This window comes from Strigops habroptila, chromosome 5, assembly GCF_004027225.2.
Source record: "Strigops habroptila isolate Jane chromosome 5, bStrHab1.2.pri, whole genome shotgun sequence".
NCBI classification, from domain to species: domain Eukaryota; kingdom Metazoa; phylum Chordata; class Aves; order Psittaciformes; family Psittacidae; genus Strigops; species Strigops habroptila.
In genome coordinates, this window is record NC_044281.2 from 2982970 (window position 1) to 3003543 (window position 20574).

The 20574-nt window shown below is 56.5% G+C and overlaps 1 protein-coding gene and 18 non-coding genes across 19 annotated transcripts; 5 read left to right on the top strand and 14 right to left on the bottom strand.

Annotated features, from left to right (window-relative positions):
• Positions 1 to 294: 294 nt before the first annotated feature.
• TRNAS-GCU lies at positions 295 to 376 on the bottom strand. Its single transcript has one exon. It is a non-coding gene; the product is annotated as a tRNA-Ser (tRNA).
• Positions 377 to 496: 120 nt separating this feature from the next.
• On the top strand, positions 497 to 569 carry TRNAM-CAU. Its single transcript has one exon. It is a non-coding gene; the product is annotated as a tRNA-Met (tRNA).
• A 234-nt stretch (positions 570 to 803) lies between these two features.
• Positions 804 to 876, bottom strand: TRNAM-CAU. Its single transcript has one exon. It is a non-coding gene; the product is annotated as a tRNA-Met (tRNA).
• Positions 877 to 1081: 205 nt separating this feature from the next.
• Positions 1082 to 1163, top strand: TRNAS-GCU. Its single transcript has one exon. It is a non-coding gene; the product is annotated as a tRNA-Ser (tRNA).
• Positions 1164 to 2382: 1219 nt separating this feature from the next.
• TRNAT-AGU lies at positions 2383 to 2456 on the bottom strand. The gene has a single exon. It is a non-coding gene; the product is annotated as a tRNA-Thr (tRNA).
• A 798-nt stretch (positions 2457 to 3254) lies between these two features.
• TRNAP-AGG lies at positions 3255 to 3326 on the bottom strand. The gene has a single exon. It is a non-coding gene; the product is annotated as a tRNA-Pro (tRNA).
• Positions 3327 to 3571: 245 nt separating this feature from the next.
• TRNAS-CGA lies at positions 3572 to 3653 on the top strand. The gene has a single exon. It is a non-coding gene; the product is annotated as a tRNA-Ser (tRNA).
• A 673-nt stretch (positions 3654 to 4326) lies between these two features.
• On the bottom strand, positions 4327 to 4398 carry TRNAA-UGC. Its single transcript has one exon. It is a non-coding gene; the product is annotated as a tRNA-Ala (tRNA).
• A 377-nt stretch (positions 4399 to 4775) lies between these two features.
• On the bottom strand, positions 4776 to 4847 carry TRNAP-UGG. Its single transcript has one exon. It is a non-coding gene; the product is annotated as a tRNA-Pro (tRNA).
• Positions 4848 to 5369: 522 nt separating this feature from the next.
• TRNAP-AGG lies at positions 5370 to 5441 on the bottom strand. The gene has a single exon. It is a non-coding gene; the product is annotated as a tRNA-Pro (tRNA).
• Positions 5442 to 5976: 535 nt separating this feature from the next.
• TRNAA-UGC lies at positions 5977 to 6048 on the bottom strand. The gene has a single exon. It is a non-coding gene; the product is annotated as a tRNA-Ala (tRNA).
• Positions 6049 to 6335: 287 nt separating this feature from the next.
• TRNAP-CGG lies at positions 6336 to 6407 on the bottom strand. The gene has a single exon. It is a non-coding gene; the product is annotated as a tRNA-Pro (tRNA).
• A 730-nt stretch (positions 6408 to 7137) lies between these two features.
• On the top strand, positions 7138 to 7209 carry TRNAA-CGC. Its single transcript has one exon. It is a non-coding gene; the product is annotated as a tRNA-Ala (tRNA).
• A 405-nt stretch (positions 7210 to 7614) lies between these two features.
• Positions 7615 to 7696, bottom strand: TRNAS-UGA. Its single transcript has one exon. It is a non-coding gene; the product is annotated as a tRNA-Ser (tRNA).
• Positions 7697 to 7966: 270 nt separating this feature from the next.
• On the bottom strand, positions 7967 to 8038 carry TRNAA-UGC. The gene has a single exon. It is a non-coding gene; the product is annotated as a tRNA-Ala (tRNA).
• A 1322-nt stretch (positions 8039 to 9360) lies between these two features.
• TRNAP-AGG lies at positions 9361 to 9432 on the top strand. The gene has a single exon. It is a non-coding gene; the product is annotated as a tRNA-Pro (tRNA).
• Positions 9433 to 10226: 794 nt separating this feature from the next.
• On the bottom strand, positions 10227 to 10298 carry TRNAA-UGC. The gene has a single exon. It is a non-coding gene; the product is annotated as a tRNA-Ala (tRNA).
• A 175-nt stretch (positions 10299 to 10473) lies between these two features.
• TRNAP-CGG lies at positions 10474 to 10545 on the bottom strand. The gene has a single exon. It is a non-coding gene; the product is annotated as a tRNA-Pro (tRNA).
• A 5414-nt stretch (positions 10546 to 15959) lies between these two features.
• Positions 15960 to 16949, bottom strand: LOC115608209 (feather beta keratin-like). Its single transcript, XM_030486650.1, has 2 exons — positions 16916 to 16949; positions 15960 to 16279 (listed from the first exon to the last, which is right to left on the bottom strand). Exons 1-2 carry the CDS (start codon positions 16947 to 16949, stop codon positions 15960 to 15962), a joined length of 354 nt encoding a protein of 117 aa, XP_030342510.1.
• Between the last annotated feature and the right edge of the window lie 3625 nt (positions 16950 to 20574).

Sequence of the window (20574 nt, forward strand, 5' to 3'; positions counted from 1 at the left end):
CCCTGTCCTGTCCCTATAGGCCCTTGTCCAAAGCCCCTCTCCAGGTTTCCTGGCGCCCCTTTAGGCACTGGAGCTGCTCTAAGGTCTCCCCTTCAGGAGCCTTCTCTTCTCCAGGCTGCCCCAGCCCAGCTCTCTCAGCCTGGCTCCAGAGCAGAGCTGCTCCTTGCCAGACTGCGGGGGGCTGTAGAAGCAGCTCTCACTCCCTGGGATAACCCCCGCCCTCTCCCCACCTTGTCTTGCCCCAGGCCTCCGCATCGCGGTGTGACAGAACTCGGGGCGCGGCACCAAAAGTCTCGACGAGGGTGGGATTCGAACCCACGCGTGCAGAGCACAATGGATTAGCAGTCCATCGCCTTCACCACTCGGCCACCTCGTCCTCGCACGCGCCCCCCGCGGCCCCGCCCCTCCGCACTGCCAACCGGCTTCGCCTCGATACGCGCCGCCCGAAGCCGCCGTCGGGGGGGGCTGAGGGCTCGGTCCAACCGTGCTCGACGTCGCCCTCTTAGCGCAGCCGGCAGCGCGTCAGTCTCATAATCTGAAGGTCCTGAGTTCGAGCCTCAGAGAGGGCACACCTTTTGCCACCCTCCCCTCCCCATCGGGGGTAACCGGCCACCGCGGGGAGGTGCCGTCGGAGCGACCTTTTTGCAGGGCCGCCTCGCCACGGCGAGGAGGAGCGGCCCTGGGCCGCTGAGAATGGAGGGAGGTGGATGGAGCCGTGCCTACGGCAGAGCCCCCTCAGGCGGGGGCAGCAAAATGGTGGCCTGCCCTCTGTTATTCCCAGTCGGACGGGGCGGCAAAATGTCTGCCCTCTCTGAGGTTCGAACTCAGGACCTTCAGATTATGAGACTGACGCGCTGCCGGCTGCGCTAAGAGGGCGACGGCAGAACAAACCCGGCCTGGGCCTGCAGCGACCGAGCGGGCGGCGGGGCCGGTCCTGCGGGCGGCGGCAGCTCCGCAGCGCGGCGGGACGGGCCCCACCGGGGCAGCGGCGGCCGCGGACTCAGGGCGGCGGCGGTGGGCGGGCGGGCGGCAGGACCCAGCGCCGCTAGCGAGGGGCGGGGCCGCGGGCGGTGCGTGCGAGGACGAGGTGGCCGAGTGGTGAAGGCGATGGACTGCTAATCCATTGTGCTCTGCACGCGTGGGTTCGAATCCCACCCTCGTCGAAGCTTTTGCTGCAGCGCGGGGAGAATAGAGGGAGCAGCCTAGATTGGGGTGTCCTGAGGCACGGGGAGGGTCAAGCTCCTGCCCGGTATATGGAGACCCCCGGGCTGGACTCTCCTTCTTCCAGTAGCAAGTGCCTGGTCGGTTCCAAGCCTCATCCAACCATGACGACTGCATTCTCCAAAGGGGAAGATCTCGGTTGCAAGATCCCCACAGCGGTGTTTGACTTTGGAAAGGAGGTGGCAGGAGGAAACCAAGGAGCCCAGGCAGAAGGAGTTGAAGCAGCATCTAAACGATCAGCCAGGTCCTGGCATAGAGGTGGCTGGAAGAGTCTTGTCATGGAAAACAAAACCCCTCTAAAACCTCAGAAATCCTTAAAAGAGATACCTATTATTGCAGAAAGTGGCTACTAAGCAGTAACTCTACAAGAGGGTGCAACTGGAAAAGTAAAGTGGGACAAACGAAGCATGAAGCCATGACAAAATGGATACCTTGGGGCGCGAGGGCAGGGAAGATGGGAAGGGATTTCCATCAGAGGTGTTGGTGAATGTGTCAGTTCGTTTTAACTGCAAAAAATGAGGAAAAGGGAGAATGCAAATCCCATTTTATACCCAGCGGGAGCACAGAGGGGGAGAGGAAGGCCTCACACCACCCCCAGCCCCACTTGGCACTGGGATAAGTTGGGTAAGTTGCCCAGACAGGGACCTAACCAAAGAGCTGATGGATCAGCTGCCTGCACGCTACCTGTTGGCGGGATGAGCTCTCTCCTGCAGCTAAACCTGCTCATCCAACAGCTCTGGGCACCCTGAGAAGGCACCAATCCCATGAGCCAGCCCCGCAGCAGAGCCCATGCCCAGGGACCCCAACATCCACCAAGAGATGCATTAGCCCTGCTACCCTCAGGAGGTACCTTCTGCTTGTCCCCATGGGCTCCATCGTTACATATGTGCTGCTGCTGGCCCCTCAACACCAATACCCTGCTCTCAAAACATGCTCCCACGTCCTTTCTGCCCCCATGTCCAGCTCTGTCCCTGTCCTACCCTGAAACAAGCTTTTGGTAAAAGCTTGCACCCAGACCATGCTGGGGCAGTTTTGTCACCGGGAGGGGGCAAACAGGGGCAGGAGGGCAGAGGAGCAGGGAGCTGCAGCCAGCCCTGCCAGGACATGGGGACACATCCTGCACCCAAGTTTCAGATAAGGAGGAAAAGCAGCCCCTGGGCCAGGCACCACTGGGAGTCGAACCCAGGATCTCCTGTTTACTAGACAGGCGCTTTAACCAGCTGAGCCATGGCGCCCGCCTGCCCCATGACATGGGGTGCCCCATGGCCAGCCCCTGTCCCCATCCCCCTGACACCCCAACAAGAGGGTGACCCTGCAGCACCTATGGGCCTAGGCACAGGGTTGGGACACCAGGGACAAGGGTGTAGCATTAAGAGTATAGAAATTTGGCCACAGATCACCCCCCTACACCATGTTCCAGCCCCTGACCCCAGAGATCAGAGTGGGATTAACTTCTAATTATCACCAGTTTGACACAATACGTTTGGTCACAGTCAATAGGAACTGTCATAACTGTGGCTTCAGGAATAGCGCAGGGTTTGAAGCAGCAGAAACACAGGTTCAGAATTGCCATTGATAATTTCACCTCCTGCGTTTGTGCTAAAGTCCAAAGCTTGACAACGGCTGATTGAGCTCATATGGAAACAATAACCTAGGGGTAATTCATTAGTTACACCCAGAACGATCCAACATAGTTGGAGGCGGAAATCCACCCGGAATAGAGAAGCTGTGGCTGCCCCATCCCTGGCAGTGTTCAAGGCCAGGTTGGACACAGGGGCTTGGAGCAACCTGCTCTAGTGGAAGGTGTCCCTGCCCGTGGCAGAGGGTTGGAACTGGATGAGCTTTAAGGTCCCTTCCAACACAAACCAGCCTGTGATTCTGTGAATCCCTTTACCACATATCTCACACCCTCATTCCTACAGGGGGATAATCCTCTGTATTACAGATAAGACCAAAGCCCCTGCAGCTGCAGGGTGTCCCTGGCCGAGTCCTCAATAAGCTCTACACTGGCCGGGCAGCATTACCCAAAAGCAGGGCTCGTCCGGGAGTTGAACCCGGGACCTCTCGCACCCTAAGCGAGAATCATACCCCTAGACCAACGAGCCGGGGTGCGCAGCTGCCCGGGCACCCCCTCCCTGTGCTGGGGGGTCGCTGTGCCCAGGGACCCCGGGGCCCAGCAGATGCTGTTTGGGGACGGGCCCTGCCCCAGCCCCAGCAGCAGAGCGGGGATGGGGTCTGTGCCGGGACGCACCGGACACCCCGGAGACTTCCCAGGACAACAGGGTGCCGGGGGGAGCAGGGGGTGCCCGGTGGACGGGGCAGGCGCCCCCCCGGGGTGCCCAGGGCTGGGGCTGTGATGGCCGAGGGGTGAAGGCGTTGGACTCGAAATCCAATAGGGTTTCCCTGCGCAGGTTCGAATCCTGCTCACAGCGACAGATTTTACCAAGTGCCCACACTGGGGACTGTGGGGGAGCTGGGATGATGACGAGGGTGATGGGAGCCAAGAGCAGCCCCAGCCACTGTGCTTCTTTCCTATGGAACTGCTCCTGCACCAGGAAACCTGCTCCCTGGCTCAGTCCCCAACAAATGCCCCCAGGCTGGGTCTGTGATGCCTCAGGAGCGAGGAGGGCACAGACTCAACCTCCCCTGGAGTTATTCAGGTTTTGCAGACCTGGAAGAGGTGAGGAAACAGCGATGGAGAGGAGCAGGACGATTTTGCTGTCATCATCTCCCTGTGCATCATCACTCAGAGAAGTGATGGTCGCAGAGCAGAGGGACAGGAGAGGGCATCACACTGCGGCTCTGGGACGAGCCCTGCTTTTGGGCACAGCTGGGGTGATGCCGCCTGGCACAGTTGCACATGAGGCCTCCCCAGCTCCTGCCAACACCAGCACTGGCCCCGAGCACCCTGGGGAAGGGACACGAGGTGCCCCTGCACCCTGCAGCACCCAGGCAGGGCAGGGAAAGAGCCGGGGGCAGTTCTCCACAGGCTGCTGGTCCCGGGAAGCAGCCCCAAGCCAGGGGTGCTCACAGGCAGCCCCAGGGCTTTTTGGGGTCAGTGGGGGGGCTCTGGCAGCCAAGGTGGTGTGGGGAGGCAAAAGGAGGTGGAGATGCTGGGGGTTGAACCCAGGGCCTCTTACATGCAAAGCAAGCGCTCTCCCGCTGAGCTACATCCCCTCTGCTGCAGGGGCAGCCCTGGGCACCTCCACAAGTGCCCTCGCCCCACACCGCTGCCCCACTGCCACCGCTCACCCTGCTCTGCCCCAGCGCCCTCACCCCAAAAACAAATCTCAGAGCAGCACCCGTCTGCTCTGCGCTGCCCAGGGCCGCGCCAAAGGCCCTTTCCCACCCTGTGCCCCATCTGCCTCCTGCTCACAGCCCTGCAGCACCTTGTGCCGGCTCTTGGGGTCCATCCCCAGCACAGGGACATGCCCAGCCAGGACGGGCCCCGACACCCCTGTGCTGGGCACCACCGCCATTGTTCTCCCAGGTTAACCTGCTCTGGTTAATGCCAAGGTCCCCGCGCCACTTCGGAAGGTGGGTGCCCAAAAGCAGGGCTCGTCCGGGAGTTGAACCCGGGACCTCTCGCACCCAAAGCGAGAATCATACCCCTAGACCAACGAGCCGGGGTGCTGGGCCCCATTGCACCCCATTGCAGCCCAGCCGCTGTGACCCACACACCTTTGGGAGTTTGGGGTGCAGTGGGGCAGTGTGTTTCCCTTGGCATGGTGTGGGAGCAGGAAGGTCCCTCTGTCTGTGGGGACCATGAACCCCTGAGTCCATCAGATGAAGGTGGCTGTGGGGCATCATTTCCCAGCATCTCGCACTCCACCATCTCTGGGGTTTCTGTTGCTGTGTCAGGGTGGGCACGGAGCTGCTGCCGGAGCTGCAGTGCCACCACCCTGCCTGCACCATGCCCCACAGTCCCAAGGGGCACCGGGGATGCTGCCCACCGGGGATGTCACCCAATCTGTGTCCCATCCCTCATGGGCTCTGCCCAGTGGTGGGTGCCCAAAAGTACGTCCTTGCACATGGGCCTTGTGTCCCTTCCCCAGGGCGCTTGGGGCCAATGCTGGTGTTGGCAGGAGCTGGGGAGGCCTCATGTGCAACTGTGCCAGGCAGCATCGCCCCGGCTGTGCCCAAAAGCAGGGCTCGTCCGGGAGTTGAACCCGGGACCTCTCGCACCCTAAGCGAGAATCATACCCCTAGACCAACGAGCCAGGGTGCACAGCTGCCTGGGCACCCCCTAACTGTGCCGGCACCGTGGTGCTGGGGGGTCGCTGTGCCCAGGGACCCCGGGGCCCAGCAGATGCTGTTTGGGGACAGGCCCTGCCCCAGCCCCAGCAGCAGAGTGGGGATGGGGTCTGTGCCGGGGTGTCCCTGGAGACTTCCCACTTCCCAGGAACATGGGACAACCAGGACAGGCAGGGACAGGGTGAGTGAGGGATGCCCAGGAGCCCAGCAATGCCCCCGTGTGATGGTCCTAGTACAGGACGGGCACAGACTCACCTCCCCTGTGGTTTTCCAGACCCAGGAGAGGTGAGGAAACAGCCGTGCAGAGGAGCGGGGTGAGGAGGTGTGAGCCGTGTTGGGGGACTCCCCATCATCACCATGTGCGTCATCCCTGGGGAGGTGACGACGATAAAGCTCCAGGCCTCTGTGCCCTCCGGCAACCCCAGGGCTTTTCTGTTGGGAATGGGGGGACTTTTCCAGCCCAGCATGACAGGGAAGGTGGTGTGGGGAGGCAAAAGGAGGTGGAGATGCTGGGGGTTGAACCCAGGGCCTCTTACATGCAAAGCAAGTGCTCTCCCGCTGAGCTACATCCCCTCTGCTGCAGGGGCAGCCCTGGGCACCTCCACAAGTGCCCTCACCCCACACCGCTGCCCCACTGCCACCGCTCACCCTGCTCTGCCCCAGCAACCCAAAATCACGCTGCCAGGGTTGCACTACCACCCCCACCATTGCTTCTAAGGGTGTCCATCCTGGCATGGGGACATGCCCACCCCAAACACTCCGCCATCCCTGCACCGATGCCCTTCCACCAGGCTGGCCGTGGTCCCACCATGGGTTGGGGCCACGTACTCCAGTCAAGGAAGGCAGGTACCCAAAAAGCAGGGCTCGTCCGGGAGTTGAACCCGGGACCTCTCGCACCCGAAGCGAGAATCATACCCCTAGACCAACGAGCCGGGGTGCTTCTATAGGGAGGAACCAGCTCCTTGACCTTCAGTACTCAGGGAACTGGTTTGGTGAGACAGGACCTTGGGAAGCTCTTTTTGGCTCCGATGGGTATTCACAGCTGGGGGTCCCCCCTGTGCTCTGCCCTGGCTGTGGGGCTACCACCCAGGCACGGCCCCTCACTGCAAGAGGTGCTGGAGCGGGGCCAGAGAAGGGCACCGGAGCTGGTGCAGGGCCTGGAGCACAAGTGTGATGAGGAACGGCTGAGGGACCTGGGGGGGTTTAGTCTGGAGAAGAGAAGGCTCAGGGGGGACCTTATCGCTCTCTGCAACTGCCTGACAGGAGGCTGGAGCCACGAGGGGGCTGGTCTCTGCTCCCAAGGAACAAGGGATGGGACAAGAGAAAATGGCCTCAAGCTGCATCAGGGGAGGTTTAGATGGAGATGAGGGACAATTCCTTCCCCAGAGGGTGCTCAGGCATTGGAACAGGCTGCCCAGGGCAGTGCTGGAGTCACCGTCCCTGCAAGTGTTCACACACCGTGCAGCCGAGGCCCTCAGTGCCATGGGTTAGTGGTGGCCTTGGCAGTGCTGGGGACTTGATGGTCTTAAAGGTCTTTTCCAACCTGGTTGATTCTGTGATTCTAAGATTCTATGGCTGTGACTGCCCCAGCTCCCACAGCTGTGAGGCTATGAGGCACAGGGTGGGCAGCAGGACCCCCAGGTGCAGGAAGCCCCCAGGCAAGGGGATGTAGCTCAGCGGAAGAGCGCTTGCTTCGCATGTAAGAGGTCCTGGGTTCAATCCCCAGCATCTCCAGCCTTTTTTGCCTCCTCCAACCCACCTCCTCCACAGGACCGTGCTGACAGACTCCACTTCCACCTCTGGAAGGCATCCTCAAAGGAAATACCCTGTGCCTGCACCATAGCCCCTGGGCAGAGGGGACATGGTGCCAGCAGGTCCCTGCTTTGCCATCTCCGCTATTTCCAGAGCCCCTGCCCAGGAGGGGATGTCCAGAGCCATGCTGTGCCTCTTTGTGATCCCCATCCCTCATGGGCTGTGCCCGGCGGTGAGTGCCCAAAAGTAAGGCTCACGTGGGGAGTTGAACCCAGAGTCCCAAAGGCCCAGCAGGGAGGTCTCTTCCCTCTCTACTGCTCTCCAGCCATCAGCTCCTGTGGGATGGGGTCCCAGTCCCCAGCCTCATCCGGCTGTTGTAAAAGCTATCGCTGTGAGCAGGATTCGAACCTGCGCAGGGAAACCCTATTGGATTTCAAGTCCAACGCCTTCACCCCTCGGCCATCACAGCCTGTGACATCTCAACACCTGGCCAGGGACACCCCAACTTTGCCCTGGGGTTGGTCTCTGAGGTGAAAACATCCCCCGAGGCTGGTACGGGACCATCTGCACAGTCCCAGTGCCCATTAGCAGCCCCAGTGCTGCGGCTGGGAAAAGGGAACATCCAGGAGGATTTATTGATGGCTGGGAAAAACTCCAGGTGCAGCACAGGTAGGCACCAAGGGGAAGCATCCCCCAGTGATGCGCAGGGAGACAACAGGTTTGAGGAGGCAAAAGGAGGTGGAGATGCTGGGGGTTGAACCCAGGGCCTCTTACATGCAAAGCAAGCGCTCTCCCGCTGAGCTACATCCCCTCTGCTGCAGGGGCAGCCCTGGGCACCTCCACAAGTGCCCTCGCCCCACACCGCTGCCCCACTGCCACCGCTCACCCTGCTCTGCCCCAGCGCCCTCACCCCAAAAACACACCCTCAGGACTCCCACACTGACCACTCTTAGGGGTCTATTCTGCCCAGGGACATGCAGCCAGCCAGATGTGGCACTGGCATCCCTGTGCTGGGCACTGCTGCCTTCATCATGCCCTGGTTATGCCACAGTCCCACACAACAGCCATTTTCCCTGCCTATCCAAAGCTGTGGGGACTTGGGGGGAACAAGGGGGTGAAAGCCAACAGCTGACTCCAAACGAGCTCTGTGCACCCCAGACAAAAGCAGGGCAGGCTTTGCCAATGGAAGGACTCCTCTGGGAGCTGGACCCATGTCTTCTCGCACCTGAAGATGGTGTAGGCTTAAATTATACGTTTAAACTAACAATAGTGTGTGTAGCTTTAAACTAACATAGTATAATACAGCAAACTGATCTAACTTGCTGACCCATAGTGAGTAAGCAATGTCCTGCTCATGGGGGAAGGAACATCATGGGACTGATAACAACTAAGGAGGCAGTAAATAAAATCAAGAATGCCAGCATTCAAGATAATAGAGACTGGAACAGAACAGAAGCAAGGACACACCAACTGCTAACTCAGCACTAGGACCTTGTGAGCATGCGCAGGCACTGAGATCACTCAGTGAACATAACGAGGAAGACTACAGGCAACCACCAGAGACCCCCGCCCAGCAAGAAAGCACATGCGTAATTAGGATGCAGATATTATAATTAGTTCCTGGAGATCTAATGAATATGTAAATCATTTCCTGGAAAAGCTGTAAATAGGCCTGAGTATGCTAAATATATATAGCTGCTACCAGCAAGTAACGGAGGCACTCACCTTTGTGAAATGATTCGCTTGTGCGCCCAGCGCTGCAATAAGGAATGCTGCTTTCTAAAACTCCACATTGACTCTTAGAGAGTTTCTCTGACTGTCTTTTAGTGTAACAGTGGAGCCATACCCGAAGCCTGCACTGGGTTCTCCAGCCCTCCTCCATGGCTCCACGGCCCTGGGTTGGTGTGGGTCCCCGCTGGTCCCATCCCCAGGCACCCCCTGATCCTCCTGGGCATCCCTTTGTCCTGGGAAGCAGGAAAGTCTCTGGGATGCATCCAGCACAGGGACCCCGCTCTGCTCCTGAGGGCCCATCCCCAAACAGCATCTGCTGGGCTCCAGGGTCCCTGGGCACAGCGACCCCCCAGCACCCTGGTGCTGGCACATTTTGGGGGTGCCCGGGCAGCTGTGCACCCCGGCTCGTTGGTCTAGGGGTATGATTCTCGCTTAGGGTGCGAGAGGTCCCGGGTTCAACTCCCGGACGAGCCCTGCTTTTGGGCACCCATTGCCTGGCACAACCCATGAGGAGTGGGGCACGGAAGAGGTGACATCCCGGTGGGCAGCTCTGCCTGGGGGCTGAGGCAGATAATTGTGAAAGGAAACAGGTATGAGGATGTCAGGGAGCAAGGAGGAGGAAAAATGGGTGAGGAGGAATATCAGCTTTTCTTAAGATCCTTTCCAACCCAAACCATTCTATGATTCGGTGTCCCATTCAGCAAGAAAGGGCATGTTTCTTACTGGAATTTTTCAGGGAAGAAAAAGTCGGAGATGCTAGCTGTTGAACCCAAGGACTCTTTACATTAAAAGCATGTAATGCTTTTAATGCTGCTGAGCTACATCCCTCCTGCCCAGGGGGATGCCCAGGCAGGCCATAACGTCCCTGGTACCACAGCAATAGCATCCAAGCTTACTACAACCAGTGTCAGCTGAAAAAGAAACCCTCTGGCCACACCATGGGGTGCTGTTTGCCAGGGCTGAACGTCCTCCACTGGGAGAGCAGAGAGCAGGAGGGATGCAGTCCCCAAAGGAGAGGTTGTCCCAAAAGGACAGCTTGTCTGGGAGTAGAACCTGTTGCACCCTGAATGAGAATCATACCCCTTGGCTGAGCTGAGGTCTGAACCCCTTCTGCACCCCTGCCCCTCTGTCCCCACATTTTAGGTGTGCAGCTGAGGCTGTGGTGTTCCCCTCGCACACCCAGGCAGGCACAGGGCTTTTCTAGTGTGTCTGGGGGGCTCTGCCAGCCCTGCATGACAGGGAAGGTGGTGTGGGGAGGCAAAAGGAGGTGGAGATGCTGGGGGTTGAACCCAGGGCCTCTTACATGCAAAGCAAGCGCTCTCCCGCTGAGCTACATCCCCCTGCATCAACAGCCCCTCACTGCTGGCTCTTGGGGGTCCATCCTGCCCACAGGGACATACCCAGCCATCATGTGGGACCAAAGCCACTGTGCTTTCTTTCGCACCACCACACTCATCTGTACCCTTGCCATGCCACAGCCACCGGCACCAAAGGGAAGGTGGGTGCCCAAAAGCAGGGCTCGTCCGGGAGTTGAACCCGGGACCTCTCGCACCCGAAGCGAGAATCATACCCCTAGACCAACGAGCCAGGGTGGACTTAAGTGGCCGGCCCTTGGCCCCAGTGCTCCACACTGGGAACAAGGTGTTGGCCCCTGGGTGCCCCCATCTCCCATCACCACTCCTTGGAGACCCATTCCAAGTGAGGTGTGGATCACTGTCCATACAGATGCTGTTGGACAGCCCGCACGCAGCAAGTGCAGCAGTGCTAATCCTGTAGCATTGCAGGCTGTGCCAGAGCCAGGATTCCCTCCCTGGAGCACATCCAAACCTCGTGAGCTGACCCAGGGGAGCCAGGAGGATGGATTTGCCATCGGCAGTGCAGGGAAGCCTCGCTCCTCAACCCTGCTCTGCAAAGCACGGAGGTGTGGGGTGGAGGAGGCACCCCTGGGATTTCCAGTCATGACTCCTTCAGTCCTACACATCCAGTGCTAGCAACACACACCTTACACGGCAATAACCTGCTCACCCGTCTCTTTGGGAGACATGCAGATACCTAATTCTCAGAAATGTGAATTAGCAGCTCAAGAATATTGAATTGAACATCTCTTGAGTTTGAAACTATCAGGATCTGACCCAGCAGTTTGTGCTTGTGACCCAGAACCCTCCATGTGCAGCGTGAGCAGCAGGTCATAGAGGGAATTCTCCCCCTCTGCTGCGCTCTGGGGAGAGTCAGGTCATCTATGATGACCTTTTAAACCATAGGGATTTGCTCTCCGCTTTCATTGCACTCATCCCTGTCCATGCCTGAGTGCTGCCCACCCTGGTGGGAGCAGCTCAGAGAAGAAGTGGGTGTAGGACAACTGGGAACAGTGTCTGGCAATGGTTTGGACTTCGGGTGAGGCACAGTGACTCACACGTGTGGCTGGCCTGTTATTTTCCTGGCTTATGGGATTTCCAGCCCTGGGGAAGAACTGGAGCCCTTGATGGAGCCATTGCCTGTCTGGCTCCCCAGGCTGGTGCAGGGCCCTTGTGTAGCAGGGAGGGTGCCCCAAAACCAGGGGCGAGTCTGTGGGTGCTTGGCGTGGGATGTCCTCTTATCCCAACCACCCAGCCACTTTCTCTCCCCTTCCTAAAACCTAAGACCAAGTGTCCTCTCTGCTTTGGTGGGAAATGGTTTTGGAAACTCTGGTGGGCAAGGAAGGAGGTTTTGATCAGGAAACAAGCCCCACCTCAGTCTGCCCTGCCTGCAGGCTCCCAGGGGCTCTGTCTCTCCACCCGGCTGGCTCCACGATGCTTGCCCCAAGTGCTCTGGCCAGAGGTCCTTGCCCCATTGAGGAGGATGAGGGGTGCTGCCTGTTGAGGCCAGCTTGCGCTCCTGGCATCGCCCTCAGCTTGGCACTTGGGCGCTGGGGTGGGAGATGCCTTTTGCAACCCAGCAAAGGCACAGGCAGTGGTTCTGTCTTTTCATCCTGTCCCACTGCTGTGAGTCACCGGGATTTCTGCCTTCTCATCTGGATGTGCAGAGAAGCCACAGATTGATGTGCTGGGATCTTGTTGACCCAGCAATTATACAGCCACCACTGATCCCTCCATTGCCATCACCAGCCCCATGCTGCCTGGGGCTTCCACTCCTGATGGTGCCACTCACTTGCTATTTACACCAGTCTTCCCTTTCCCATGACAGCTCCACACTGTGCTTGTTCCAGCTCAAACCATGACTTCACCCCTCCACCACCTCATCTATACCCACCACCACGTGATATACTCACTCACCGTCTGATTCTGTTGGCTTCCCCAAGCACATAAATGCAGAGAAATCTCAGTGAGCTCCTTTGCCACTGGAGTTGGTGCAAGCTGGGACGTTCCCTTGGTTACCTGGACCCCAAACAGAACATTGACACCCCCAACGCCGTGACCTCACAATGAGGAGCTACCCCACCACCTTCCCAGGCCAGTGTGCTTCAGCTGCTCTCTGCTGAGCTGGTGTACCTCGCTGTGATAGATAGATGCACTGTAATGTCTGCTGGTGCAGTTGACTTCACCAAAACAAAGGAAGACAGAAAATGCAGGGAAAGAGAGGTCTCCAAGAAGCAATGACTGCTGCCGGAGGAGGAGGATGAGTGACAGCAAGGAGAAGCTTTCCTTCAAGGACATGAGCAGGTGAAGGAAGATGGGAGGTGAGCAGAACACGAGACCCAACAGATTCGTGCATGGCGCCTGGGCTGTGCTCCAGGCTCTTCTGATAGATGCTTTTGCTGCTGCTGCTCCTTTTGAAAGCAATGCTGTGACAAGGACCCAGCTATTTCCCTCCATGTGCACCCTTCCACCCGCTCAGTATTGTTTTTCATCTCATGAAAGCTGTAGTTCCCTGTTGGTCTCTAGTTCCCTGTTTCTCACCAGGGCCTTTGGCAGGAACCTGTATTTTAGGGCCTGATCAGCAAGTCTGTGGGGTCCTGCCGTGGGCAAGCGCTGGCTTGGGGGGTATGTGGTGGAGTGAGTTCAGGACGGCTCCCAGCCAGGAGCCACAGCACCCATGGCAGACAGGGTGCCAGATCCCTTAGGACAGGAAGCACTGGAGGGCACTGAGGTCCTCACTTGCCTGTCTGCAGCAAGGCATCACAATTTTCAAGTCAAATCAAGGGCCAGCATAGATTTTAGTCTCCTTTGAGACACTGGACAAAAAATACCATAGAATAATAGAACCATGGAATGGTTTGTGTTGGAAGGGACCTTAAAGCTCACCCAGTTCCAACCCTTTGCCACAGGCAGGGACACCTTCCACTAGAGCAGGTTGCTCCAAGCCCCTGTGTCCAACCTGGCCTTGAACACTGCCAAGGATGGGGCAGCCACAGCTTCTCTGGGCAACTCTTGGCGCCTCACCAAGAATACCAATGACACGTCACCAGTGAAGTCATTCAGTGAAAAGCCACATAAAAATGTCATTGTTCTTTCCCCCTGCTCCATCCTGGAATGTCCTATGATGGAGGACAGTTACACAAGCCCCATATAACTGCGTCTTTCTAACACAGCTTTTGCTGGGAATCCAACCCTTTTCCTCATTGTAGTGTTCAGGAGAATTTCACATTCTGCAGGCAATTCCTGGAGCTTGGATAAGAAATATCTGATAAAATATCCTTGGGAGAGAGATGTGGAACCACAGCTCTCCTCTCCCGGTGCTCGGATTGCTGAGCAATCGCCACACAAATTTTCTCCAAATTAGGAGCACCTCTGTGAAGATCTCCTGAGCAATAAAACCAGTTGAGCTTGGTCAAAGGCTTTTGAAGACCAATGTGCTTTCAAGCTCAGCCTCATTATAAACACTCATAAGCTTTATGCAAATTGTCACACTACCAAAATGCTTAAGGCACTAAAGGTTTAAACAGTACCCATGGAGGACTCTTATACCTCCTTCCATCAGCTGAATAGGTTCTACTTGATACATGGCATCTTAAAAAGAGGCTTTACTCAATGCCCGACATCTTCCAGAGACACCTGAATCCCCTGCTTGCAAAGCAATTATTTTCAGCTCTCCAATGTGTTCAACTAGAGCCTTGGTCCCAGTCTTTGGGAAGAGCTCACTGTGCTGGGGCTGGGGCTAGGGATGGGACCTTGTCTTCTATCCTCGACTTCTTCTAACTGGCCAGCATGGGACCTGCAGGTCTCTCCACACAGCAATAGAGCAAAGCCCTGCGTTCTGGTCCAGTTGTTGCTGTTGCCTCTGTACCTGTAGCACACAGGCAAACTAGTTTCTTCTTCATGTCCTCATTATTATGTTTATATATCTTCCCTGATGGCACTACCAGAGGTCTGAGTGCCCATCGTGCTTGGTGTCTCTGAGAAATGTCAGGAGGCCTCAAGCTGCACCAGGGGAGGTTTAGATGGATATTTAGGAACAATTCCTTCCCCAGAGGGTGCTCAGGCATTGGAACAGGCTGCCCAGGGCAGTGCTGGAGTCACCATCCCTGGAAGTGCTCACACACCGTGCAGCTGAGGCCCTCAGTGCCAGGGGTTAGTGGTGGCCTTGGCAGTGCTGGGGAATGGTTGAACTTGATGATCTTGAAGGTCTTTTCCACCCTGGTTGATTCTGTGATTCTATGACACCTCTGATCAACCAGTGCTCAGTCACAGCAAACTGGGCTTCCAAATGTCTGTGTATATTTGGAAACCTGTGTGTACATAGAGGAAACCTAGGTAACCCTGCACCACATTCCACATCACAGGCACCCCTCTTTCCCTGATGGGACTGGAGATGTTGCTGTGAACATGGGCTGCAGGACAAGGTGCACTCCCTGAGCCGTCATACTGAGCTAGGACAGGAACGTGGGAATATTCAGCTCATATGTAGGGCTCTCTCCAGGCAAATGTTGGAGTCACACCTATACATATGCATGTCAAGTCATGCAAACAGCAGCACAGAACAAAATGTTTCTGCTGCTTCATTAAGAGATACAGACAGATGGAGATACACCACACGCCTCACTGCCATCTGAGTTGAGTCAGCACATACTTATTTGTATAAGGCCTCTTTTGCCTTCTAAAGAATGAAAAGCCTAAAGCTTGAGGTCTGGTTTTGCCCCAGTATATCTTAGGAATGTCTTACTCTTCATCATCACCCATAAAACAGTGGGTGAGTTGGGCACAGGATAACCATCCAAAGGAGCATCTCCAAAGAAGCCCACCTCTACCTTTTTTCCCTGACCCCACATCCATCCTCCTTAGCATACCCCCCAAAATTGCTGCAAAATGAAGGGTAAAATGTTAAGCCTCCATGTTCCCACCTCCTTGAGAGAACAGGCAACAAGTGTGCTCCTGCGGGAAGTCCTCCCTAAGCAGATGCTTGCTATGGGGCAGCAGGAAAGGTTTCCAGGCTGAGAAAGTTATCTTCAAGCTGGTCACAGCAAACCACATATTTATGTCAGCACAGTGAGGAGCTGAGCAGCAGAAACCCCCATTTCAGGCCAAAACCAAAGGAATTCCCACCCCCAGCACAAGTTGCCTCCAGTCCAGAGGCACAAGGAACACCAGAAGACTCAGTCTGTGATGTAGCATGACTTTAATGAGATACGAGAATAAACCAGTTCAGAGTATGAGAAGTGCATTTCCAGCGCTTGATAAAGAAATGGATAAACCCCACTCCGGGACAAGCTGATCCCTACAAGGTTGTTCCTCTGCCCCACTGCCCCACGGCTATCATCTTCCGTCTACAGCCTGCTATAAGCATTTTCGCCCAGCCAGCAGCAAATGCTGTGTAGCCCCGCAGGGTGTGACACCTACATGGAAATATAAAGCAAGGCTTAGTGAGAGAAAGGTATACGTAGGCAGGGTGACAAGCTCACATGGATCCCTTCCTCCTGGTGGGGGTTTGCAGCTCCCCCCCTCCCATCTGGGAAACCCATGGGCATTTCCTTAGTCCTCTTCCCCAGTCTTGGTCCTGTGCTTTGTTTGTCCTTCCTGATGCAGAGGTTCTGCTGGCATCAGCAGGAGTGACCATCAGGGACACCCCTATATCCCGCTGCTGCCCAGGCACAGCAGTCCTGCCTTCCCCAGCCCGCGGGAACCACCGGAGGCCACGGGGACCCCGCAGCACCGCAGGTAGCTCCCGATGGCCGCCGATGCTGTGGATCCCACCGTCGTGTTCTGCGGGTAAGAGCTGAGGATGGGCCCGGGCAGGGTGACCACGACGGTGGGGGGCTGGATGATGGTGGTGGAGTCCCCACAGCGGCGGAAGCAGGGCTGGTTGCAGCTGGTGGCCAGCGGCCTGGGACCGCAGGAGGAGGGCGGGCACAGGTCGTAGCAGGACATTGCTCGGCAAGGACGTCTACCTGAAAGCCAGAGCCAGGGTGTAAATGCAAGGCAGAGGCTGGTCCATCCCTGCTGAGCCCTCATTCAGTGGCTCCCATAATAATAAGTGTGGGAGAGCTAGTTAAGGGGTGAGTTTGGATGGTTTAGAAACCCCGAAGGAAGGCTTTCTAAATGGGCTTCCCCCTTTCCTCATCCCATAACCCGCTTGGGAGAACGCAAGGAGTTTGGTTTGAGTTGCATAGCTGGGGAAGCACCAGATGCTGAGAGCACTGAGAGCAGACTCAGTCCTGCACAATGCCTGCCTTCAAGCCAACTACAAAGCCCTCAGCAAGCAAAATGCTCCCTGAGACACAAAACCTACTTAAATCCATAAACATAAGCAAGCTGGATTTAACATGAGCTGAGTTAGCCCATCCCAAAACAGAAGGGACCTCTGATACCTTTCCATAAATAGTGACACATCGATCCCTGCCACCTGGGCATATTCTTTGTCGGCTGAAAAGCTTCAGCAAGGCAAACCATGCAGGACGGACCTGGCTACGTGGTTACAAGACCCTGCATCCTGCAACCCCTTACACTCCTCACTTTGGAGCAGAAACGAAACCCTTCCCCAGCATCCTGCTCCTCCACAGGCGGGAGGGAGGCAGGTAACCAACCTGGGACTCTGGCGGAGGACCGGGCACAAGGCATCCGTGAAAGAAACAGCTCAGTTGGGGAGGAGATGGAGCCCGTCTCGGTCTCGACTTACCCAGGTAGAGGCAGCAGCGGCGACTGGGAGCGGGTGGTGGGGCGCAAAGCACCGTGTGGGGTTTTATAGGGTGCCCCGGCCCCAGGGGTGCGGGTGCGTACCTTCCGCCTGAAACTCTCCAACAACCGGCACTTTTCTCCTTGGAAAGCTCCCCCGGCTGGTTAAACAGTTCCCTCTTTCATCTGCCATGTTTTGCTTCCACTTCATACTGAGTAAGATTGAAATGATTCGGGCTACAGGCATTAATTACCTCGCTTCCTAAGGCCAGAGTACATCTTATGCCACCAGGCAGGAGAGTGTTGCAGCAGAATTTAGGGCAGACCCAGCGTATTGCTCCCCACCTTCCTCTGAACACAAGCAATTCAGCTCCCCGGTGCACCCGAGGTGAGCGTGGGGATATAGGCTGAGTATAAGGAACACGCATTTGTGGGTAAACCTACCACAGACAGAGAGCCTTGAGATAGCCTGGATGGAGCCAATTGTTACACTTTTGGGCCCACTGAGAGGATTTTGCCTGTTTTTATTGCTATTCCTCACACTTCTGCTACGAATTCTGTTTGGAAGGGATATTAGATTTTAAACCATGGGCGCTGAAGTCCACCCCTGAAAGTGCCGCACACCAAATCTGTCTGGTTTTGTGTACTGAGCTGATTTCTCAGGCCAAGAGCCTTTCCAGCCTGCTCTTTGGGCATGCTAACAGTGGTCAGCCTGAAGTTCACAGCTCTGCTTCCTTGGGATTCAGTGTTGTTGTTTAATTAGAGGCTGTGGCGTGACACTGGGTCGCTCTGCTGAATGCCTGTTAGATGCTAAGCATCCGGGGAGTCGCGCAAATCCCGACCTGCACTTAAATGTGAATCACCAGCAAGTTGGGGAGAGGGAGTCACTGACGTGGTCCCAAGCAGGGGAATGAGCCATCAGGCTCTAGGGGCAAGGAAAGTTTGAAGAAGGCTTCTCATTTTGTGCCAGCAGAGCCTAGGTGAAGGCACAAACATCTCCTGCCCTGGAATAAACCATGTCAGCAGCAGAGCACATGTACTATGCATGTGTGGAGCCGGGGGTTGTTATTGTCGCTGTTAAAGATGTGCCTTGTAGGGGTTTGGGGGTCATTTTAGTTTCTAGGGTGACTTGACCTTGCAGAGCCATGGTTGATAGTGCTGAATTGTCCCTGCTGGCTCCTCCCTGCCCTGCCTGCTGAGGCGAAAAAGCCTTTCAGAGGTATTTTCAACATCATTCTGGAAGGGGAAAGAGGAAATCAGCTTTTCCAATGTGCAGCGGAGGCTACGTGCTTCAGAGGGAAGCAACCCTGCAGCCTGCTTGGGGTAAGGCAGGAGGCTGTGGGTTCATCACAACCTCCTAAATGGCAATTGGGTGAGCAGGAAAAGGTGAGGCTTTATTTTAGGCTTTACCCTGCTGTTTTTGCCACCACTTTTGAATGCTGAAATGATGCCACACATTTGTGCAATGAATTAGATTAAAGCAAAATAAAACCATAAGGGAAAGAGCTCTTCCTGGAAACACAAGTACTGGGGAGAAAGACAAAGACCAGTTTTTGAACTCCTATTTATTTCAGGGAATGAGCACTTTCTGCTTGAGACGTGACTCTCCCTGGAGGAACTACGACACCAAGAAAATGTCACCAAACCAAACACATCAGACCCATTTTCTTAACTTCCAGGATGAGTGACCATCTCAGCCCCAGTTCTTCCTCCAGAAATGGGCACGAGGAGAAACATGGCCCAGGACCAATACTTGCTGTGTTTTCCTTCCCATCACCAGCCCCAGCAGCGCTTTGCAACTCCAATTTTACCACTCTGCATTTTGATTCCTAACAACCCAAGGGCTAAATGTCTCTCAGACTGGCTGGAGGGTGGAAGCTTACCCCTGGCCCCAAACTCCTCCTGAAAGCCAAAGGCACATTTTGGAACAGCAACAGACCCATTGCATCCCATCTCCAAGGCACTACTGCATCCAGTGCACTTGCCTTAGGGCTGCAGCTGACCTCTTGGAGACCATTCCCAAATGGTTGATGGGCAAATGGGACACACCGCTGCCAGGAGCATCCTGATGCAGACAGACCCACGCTGCATCCATGGAGCATCCTTGGCTGCCTGTGTCCTTGCCGAGGCCCCGCAGGGTGCTGTGTGAACCTGGGCAGTGGAGCCCAGCCGGTGCTGTGGGCAGCCCCGGGGCTGCAGGTGATCCAGTTCCATGCCTCTCACATGTCCCCTATAATAGCCAGGTCCCTGGGTGAGCTGATGCTCCCCAGCGCCACCGAGACTGGCACCTTCCGTCCCAGGAGGCCTCATCACTGCGCACCAGAGCAAGGGCACACATATACTGGGGCAGACACAACCCAAGGGTGTCCCAAGGGAGTCAGCTTGTCTCTTTTCCCTGCAAGCCCCCAGGTTCCATCCTGCAACACCAGCACCACCACCTTAGGAGGAGCCTGCACTGACCGCTTCCCATCTCACCATCTCCAGATGCATGTTGGTGTTTCCCCAAGGCTGTAACCCCCGCCGTGCACCAAACCCCATGCCTTTTCCACAGGAAACCTCCTTGCAGCCCTGCTTCTGGCCCCGGAGAAGCTGACAAAGGGAAGCAGCTCCAAGCTGGTCCCCAGAGGCACCTCTGCAAGGCATAGGAAGGAAACATGTCCCTAGGGAAGGTCAAAAAGCCAGCGCACGGCGTGCAGTGTGGGCAGCTGAGCTTGAGCATCTTCGCCTTTGCCTCCAAGCCACGGCATTGCTTGGCTACATCCTCATCTGTGGAAAGGGGTGGGAGCAGGGAAGGCACCGGCAATGCTGGCACAACAGGTTTGCCCAGCTGCATGGAAGCATGGGCAGCTCTGAGAAAGTCAAGGCTGCCCTCTGCACAAGACCACTGCATTTCAGCAGTTAAAGCATCACGGCATGTGGGGGTTTTACCCCTTTCCCCTGCATCCTGCAGTAGCTCATCCCCTCCTCTCTCCAGGAACCTCCACTGTGAGCACTGCTTTAGACCCAGGAGGGAGCTCCCACACATAGCAGCCATGCTGTGTGTTAATGCTGCGAGGGCTGGAGCAGCTCTGCTCTGGAGCCAGGCTGAGAGAGCTGGGCTGGGGCAGCCTGGAGAAGAGAAGGCTCCTTAAGGGGAGACCTTAGAGCAGCTCCAGGGCCTAAAGGGGCTCCAGGAAACCTGGAGAGGGGCTTTGGATAAGGGCCTGTAGGGACAGGACAAGGGGAATGGCTTTAACCTGCCAGAGGGGAGACTGAGATGAGCTCTGAGGCAGAAGCTCTTCCCTGTGAGGGTGCTGAGGCGCTGGCACAGACTTTTCCCAGAGAAGCTGTGGCTGCCCCATCCCTGGCAGTGTTCAAGGCCAGGGTGGACACAGGGGCTTGGAGCAACCTGCTCTAGTGGAAGGTGTCCCTGCCCGTGGCAGGGGGTTGGAACTGGAGGAGCTTGAAGGTCCCTTCCAACACAAACTAGTCTGGGATTGTATGATCTCCCTCCTGCCTCTCTCTGTTTTGCTCTGCCATGTTAAATACACGTCTGCCTCTGCATTACGGCTCTCACTTGCCGAACCTGCTC

Excerpts from the sequence above, each read along its gene's own strand:
- LOC115608209 (XM_030486650.1), bottom strand. The coding sequence starts at position 16,949 with ATGCCTTGTGCCCGGTCCTCCGCCAGAGTCCCAG. Across the intron at positions 16,280-16,915 it reads GTCCTCCGCCAGAGTCCCAG|GTAGACGTCCTTGCCGAGCA; the intron begins GTTGGTTACCTG and ends TCTGGCTTTCAG.